The sequence below is a fragment of the Vombatus ursinus genome, unplaced genomic scaffold (assembly GCF_900497805.2).
Source record: "Vombatus ursinus unplaced genomic scaffold, bare-nosed wombat genome assembly UNPS02014825.1, whole genome shotgun sequence".
NCBI classification, from domain to species: domain Eukaryota; kingdom Metazoa; phylum Chordata; class Mammalia; order Diprotodontia; family Vombatidae; genus Vombatus; species Vombatus ursinus.
The window spans coordinates 938,044-944,565 of record NW_020954603.1 but is presented as its reverse complement, the minus strand read 5'-3'; the positions used below and the strand labels follow the sequence as shown (position 1 = coordinate 944,565).

The 6,522-nt window shown below is 56.0% G+C and overlaps 1 protein-coding gene across 1 annotated transcript in view; it reads left to right on the top strand.

The window, feature by feature from the left end:
* The window catches only part of LRRC41 (leucine rich repeat containing 41), an 11,757-nt gene that overhangs the window by 4,200 nt on the left and 1,035 nt on the right, over positions 1 to 6,522 (top strand). The window contains 4 exon segments of the mRNA XM_027837958.1: positions 560 to 1,574; positions 5,101 to 5,352; positions 5,909 to 6,073; positions 6,180 to 6,278. Coding sequence (XP_027693759.1) covers positions 560 to 1,574; positions 5,101 to 5,352; positions 5,909 to 6,073; positions 6,180 to 6,278 — 1,531 coding nt within the window.

Below are 6,522 nucleotides of genomic sequence, written 5' to 3'. Positions count from 1 at the left end.
TGCCAGAGCCATGCCCAAAGGCGTGTCAGCCTGTTCTATGGGCTAGGGACACTGTGGGGTCAGGAATAACCAGAGGGGCTCAGGGCGTCTTTTGAATGAGCTAGAACATGGGCTTAGGCCAGAAGATGCTTTAGGAAAGGAGAGCTTGTTAGAGAAGTCACTGGGCCAGGACATGACTCCAAACCCTTCGGGCTGAAGCTGCCTGGGCTGGGAAGGCCTTTAATGAGGGCCACTGTCCAAGTCAGCGGAGGGACAGGGCAGTAAGAGTGAGTGCAACTCCAAAAAGTCTCTTCCTTCCAACACTTACACTCCCTGTGCCTAGGGAGTGTAAAGTGGTGTTTTCTCCATTTTACAGATGAAGAAATTGAGGCTGAAGGAAGTGATGTCACTGAGCCAGCAGATGTTAAAACTAGGGTTCAAAGCTGGATCCACGCCAGGGCAAGGGGCTTAATTGGGCAGCCCAGCCCTGGGAGCTGGGGGGGGCAGCCAGCAGGTGACTGGCACAACCTGCCCCATAGGGGCTCGGCCTCACCTGTCTCTCCTCCCTTCCTGGCCACAGAGCGTGCCCTGCTGGCGCACCAAGTTCCTGGAGACTTTCTTCTGCCACGTGCTCCGAGGGACCCTGGACCCGGCGTGTGACTGGCGCCTCCAGGACAGCCGCTTCTCAGCCCTCCAGCACAGCGCGCCCTACGTCACCCAGCTCACCATCTGCAACGCGCTGCAGGGAGTCGGGGAGCTGGTGGCCGAGGCCCAGAACGAGGCGCTGCAGACCCTGGCCTGCTCCCTGCACACCCTCAAGTTTCGGCACCTGCTCTTCTCTGACGGAGCTGCTCACCAGGCCCTGCGGAAACTCCTGCACCGGCTTATTCACCACGGGGCTGTCCAGCAGGTGTCCATGTACTCCTGGCCTGTGCCCGAGACTGCACTGTTCATCCTCATCCTCACCATGAGTGCGGGACTCTGGAAGCCAGCCCCCCGTGATGGGCCTTGCATTCTGTGTAGGGAGGACCCCCTGGCACAAGCCCCAGCCTTTGATGAGCCTGCTTGCCTTCTGGGGCCTGGCTGGCCACGCCGGGATACTGCAGAGCGGTCAGCAGCTGCTCTGATGGCCACTCGGTGGGAGACCGAGGCCAGGGAGGCTCAAGAACAGACCGTGCTTGTGCAGGAGAGCCGGACGCTGGGCGAAGCAGACTCCGGGAGTCTTCCTTCCCCATCGTCAGGCCCTCGGACTACAGCCAGCTCAGCCCTGCAGCCCCAGGTGGCCCCCAGGGGGAAAAGTTCCTGCCCTCCTCACTGGCAAGGGCCTGGGATAGAGCCAGATGACCTCTACGACTTTGTCTTCCTCATTGCCAGTGAAAAGGAGGAACAGGAAGAGGAGAGGCAGAACCGTCTGTCCTCGGGGATGTGGGAGCCCAGCTGCAGGGCCCTTCCTTCTCTAGACACCGCCCAGCGCTTCCGCAGCATCTCGGCTCTGGAGTTGTTCACCATCCCACTGTCCACGGAGTCGACACTCATCCTGTGTCACCTGCTGCGCTCCTGGGTGTCACTGGAGAAGCTCACCCTCTCCTATAACGGTAAGGCATGCTCCAGCAGGCCGATTCTTTGCAGAGCACCAGCAGTGGTTCCCGTAGCAGTCACAAACATCCCGTCTTTGCCGAGGCCCAGGAGGCAGGCAGAGAGCACAAGGATCCCCACACTCCGGGTCCCCAGAGCCTTCCCTGGGACACCCCTCCCTGTCTTCACTTGCCAACAGTCAGGTCAGGGCCAACATCTGGCTCCTGCCCCCAGCCCCAGGGAGTCTTTTGGAGCAGGTCAGTGGCTTCAAGGGGGACTCTCAGTCTAGGTTAGGGTCATCCATGTCTCAGTAAATACTGCCAGATGCGGGTCCAGACCTTGTTTCTGCTAGACTGCTTTCTCTGGGGCCTGCTGGTTTCCTTGCTTTTAGCTCCCGGTTCACCTCCCTCCAGGCCCTGAGTGGGCCTGACCCTCCCAGTCTGTAGCATTCTGAGGGTTAGAGTGACTTTGACCCCACCCCCTGGGAGAGAGAGGGGAGGGGAAGAATAGATGGTTATCCCCATTGTACAGAAAGTGGAGGTTTGGAGGGGGCAGGGAGTGTCAGAGCTGCCTTTGAGGCCAAGCCTGGTGACCTCTTCACTAGGCTAGATCACCTCTCAGAAGCCAACTCTGACTTTTCTTCTCTTGCTTCAGGGCCCAGCTCAGGGGTCATTTCCCGCCTCACTCTACCTTTAAAAGTAATAAACAAAACTGATCTGTATCTAGGTTGTAGTTCCCAGTAGAATGGGCTCCTGGGAACATGCCCCACATTTTCTTGTGATCTCACTAATTTAGGGAACTCCTAGAGAGGAAACACCCCTCTGCCAAGTAATGCAGGTTGACACCTTCTCTACGACTTACAGCCCCAGGGGATTGCCAAGAATCCTGAGAGGGGAAGGGATTGTCCAGGGTCACCCAGGCAGGGCGGTCTGCATGACTGGCCAGCTAGCCACTGTCTTTGTTCATATATCTCCTGGCACAGTGCTAGCCACTGTATATGATTAATAAATGTTTGTGGAAATGAATGGAAGAGACTGGACAAAGCTGACCCCTTCACCTGTTTGGTCTGTTTGGATTAAGATCTGCCCATCCAAAGCCACGTGCAGTTGTGGGTCTCATCCCATTGATGAGCGAGACCTTTTGAGGTCCAATCAGCCTCCTCGTAATGGATCTCCTTCCTGACTTTGGACTTGATGTTAGGCCTGGGCTCTGCCCAGTTCTGAGGAAAAATCTGGACTGTCCTGCTGCTTCTTTCTTGGGATACTGAGTCTCATGTTACTCCAGGGTCTCAGGCTGGGGACCTGCAAGTTTTCCAGGCCCGCAAAATAGTGGTCACATTGGGAATCAAATTACTGCCCTTCTGGTCTGACCTGAGTTAGGTCTGCTAATCCTCCTGTGGGCTTGCCCCTAGTTGAAAGTCCCAGTAGACTGCTGCTGGATTCAACCACTTTCAGCTGATTAGCTCTGCCGGGGTTCAATGGGACTGAACAGCAGGCTCCTCCCCAGTCTGCAATTCTTGCCCTGGTTGTTCTACTACAAGACTCAGACTAAGCTGGAGGCTGGGAGCCCCCGCAGCCACTGCTAGCCTCTGAATTTGTTCCAAGCCTAGTTCACACCCCAGCCCATGGCCCCTCCTTATCCTGGTAGACTCTCTCCCTCCCCCACTCCACCTAGGGTCTGGACTTGGAACTGAGTAGCGAACAAAAGAGATGCCGGTTGGTCCCTGTTCTGCTTTTATGGGCCTGGGTCCTCTGGCTCTGGAGCGTGACCTCAGTCCTTTTTCACTTCCTCACACTGGAATGCCCACCCTGGCCAGACCCTGACCCTGGTGTCCACAGGCCTGACTGTCTTCCATTGCTGACCTAGAAGAGAAAGATGACACAGTGTGACTAATTCTTGGATTTTCTTGATCACAGCTTGGTCTAATGATCTCAGTCCTACATCTCGCGGAAGAAGTTGTGTTGGGGAGCTGAGCTATATCTCTTGCTTCTCTGCCCCATCCTCCACCCCTTTCCTTTCCTTTCCTTTTCTTTATAGTTTTTTAAAATTTTTTTAAAAATTTATTTATTTTTAGTTTTCACCATTCACTTCCACAAGATTTTGAGTTCCAAATTTCCTCCCCATCTTGTCCCTCCCCTCACCCCAAGACAGTGTGCATTCTGAATACCCCTTCCCCTAAACTGCCTTCCCTTCTATCTCCCCCCGCTTCTCTTATCCCCTTCCCCTTCCATTTTCCTGTAGGGCAGGATAGATTTCTATACCCCCCCTCCACCGCTTTTCTCAAGCAGCTCTTCATTCTCCTTGAGTACCTGGAGAGGGGAGAGGCGTTCCTCAAGTTCTTTCCTCTTCTCTCCTGGAAGTGTGGGCCTACCCTTCCTGCACACCCAGCAGCTCCTTGGCAGACATGTTCCTCTGGTCAGCCTCTGCAGACTTTTCTGCTCAGACTTGGTGGTGGTAAGGGCTTCTGGGTGGTAGATGCCTGTTGGCTGCACCTGGCAGCCCTCCGCTGGAATGTCAGCTCCCCAAGTTAAGTCACCTGAGTTTTTAACCATTCTCCCCAGGGCCTAGCACAGAGTGGGTACTCATGTCTCCCTTACATGTACCCAGTCCCAGGCCTGGTCCATAGGAGGCTGACTTGGTACCACACTGAAAAGGCAGCTTTGGACACCTCTGTGGTCCTGTGGGCAGGGTTCTCCAAGCTGGCTATGGGAAGCTCCGCACAGATCCCCGCCCTCAAGGAGAGCCAGCATTGTACCGATTGAACACCTGCTTTGGGCATATTAAAAAAAAAAACCACAAGGGAAAACTTCCTCTGCCCTCAGGGAGCCTCCATTCTGCTTGGGAGTAGGGGGTAGGTAAGACTCAGACACACAGAGGATCCCTGAGGAGGGGATGCTGAGGGCCAGTGGCTTCCTGATCCAGAGGGAGGCCCTGGGAAGGGCCATCCCTGCCATCAGAGGTGGGCAAGCGTGCTCAAACAAGGCCAGGAAGCTTCTTGGGGCTCTGTTCTGTGGGCCTGGAGGAGCCGAGGTCAAATCCTGCCTCCCGTGCTTTCTGGCTGTGGACTTTGGGAGAATCACAACCTCTGAGTCTTAAAGTTCCTCCCCTCAAAGTACGGGATGAATAAGTTATTGATTCGTGCTTTTTATCAGGGTCTCAGATTGGAGGCGGAGGGTATTGATCTGGGAAGAGTAGCCACAGGGACCTGGAGAGAAGGCAGCCCTATTGGGACCCCTGGCTCTGGTGCGACCTGGACTTAACATGTCTCCGCCTGGGGCAACTTAGTGGTGCAGTAGATAGAACATTGGGCCTGGAGCGAGGAAGACTCGAGTTCAAATCCAGTCTCAGACATGTGCAAGCTATGTGACCCTAGGCACGTCACTTCACTGCCTTAGTTTCCTCAACTATAAAATAGGGATAATAATAAGACCTACCCCCCAGGGTTGTTGTGAACATCAAATGAGGTAATATTTGTAAAATGCTTAGCACAGTGCTTGGCCCACACCTAGTAGGTACTTAATAAATGTCTGCTTCCTTCCACTGCAGGGCTAGGCTACAATATCTTCCACCTGCTGGAGGGTCTGCAGGCCCTCTCAGCCCAGGCCAGCTGCTGTCTCTGCTCCCTCCACTTTACTGACCTCTTCTCCCCTCTGTCTGTGTTGGAGCTGGCCCACACCACCCTCAGGGTCCTGCCCAGGCTGCACACCCTGGCTATCCGGATTGACCATCTGAGCCCGGACGACAGTCCCAGTGGCCCTGGGAACTCTAGCCCTGGGACAGGGCACGAGGACATTCCAGGTGAGGGGGTTGCAGAATGGGGGGATCTAGGCAGGCCAGGAGCCTCTGATCCTTGGCACACCACCCAGGACAAGTGAGACGATTTGCAGCGACCTCTGCCTTCAAGAGACCCCACCTAGTGTTAAGTGATGGATGTGGCTGGAAAGACATTGGCAAACCACTGAGATCTTGGGGTAACAGATGCAGGGCTGCAAGGGACCCTAGAGGCGATCAGGCTGGGACCCTCGGCAGATAAAGAAACAGGCTCGGGGCAGTGAAGGGGCAGAGCCTGGGGAGCTCTGTGCCCCACTCCATGCCTCTGAGGCTGGATGGCCACCTGGGCTCTGGGGACCCCTGTCCTCTTGTGTGGAGGATTATGATTCGATGCTCATTTCCGCCAGTTAAAGCCCCTATTCTGCAGGGTCCACGCTTCAGGACCGGCCTGGGGAGCCCACACGGCCGGCACTGTCCCACGCAGCCCCAGTGTGTAAGGAGGTCCGGGGCCGCGGGCCAGCTGCCCTCCCTGGGAGCAGAGACTGGCAGCTGCAGCCTTCCCCGCTTCTTCTCTTTCTGGCAGAGAACTGCCTGGAGCAGCTGGAGCTGGGCTTTCCCCGCAGGCCGCAGGCCAGCAATCGCCTGTGCCGGGTCCTGGAGGCATCACCTGCCTTGCGGCAGCTGGCCCTGGACAGTGCTACCTTCACCTCTCCCAGGGAACTGGGGTTGGTGCTGCAGACACTTCGAGGTACTGCCCTGCATGGGGGAGGGGACGGACAGGGGACTCAGGGTCCCCAGCGTGGGCTGCCCCACTCAGCCCCATGGGCTGCCTGCCCTCTCCCTCCACCCCCTAGAATGCAACCCAGCCCTGCAGAAGCTGAGCTTCCATGACATGAACCTTGCTGACTGCCAGAAGGAGGTACTCTTGCTGCTCCAGGACCCCACCCTCCGAGGTAAGCTGGAGAACTGGGAATAGGACAGGAAAGGATAGCGCATGGGACCTACAGTCAGGAAGATCTGGGTTCAAATCCCACCTCACATGCTTACTAGCTGTGTGACCTTGGGCAAATCACCCTCACTGTGCCTCAGTTTACCTATCTGTAAAATGAGTGGGTTGGACTCTGTTGCCTCTGATGCCCTTTCTAGCTCTAAATTCACTCTGTATAAAAAGGGGGCAAGAAGCTGTGGCCTGGGGGC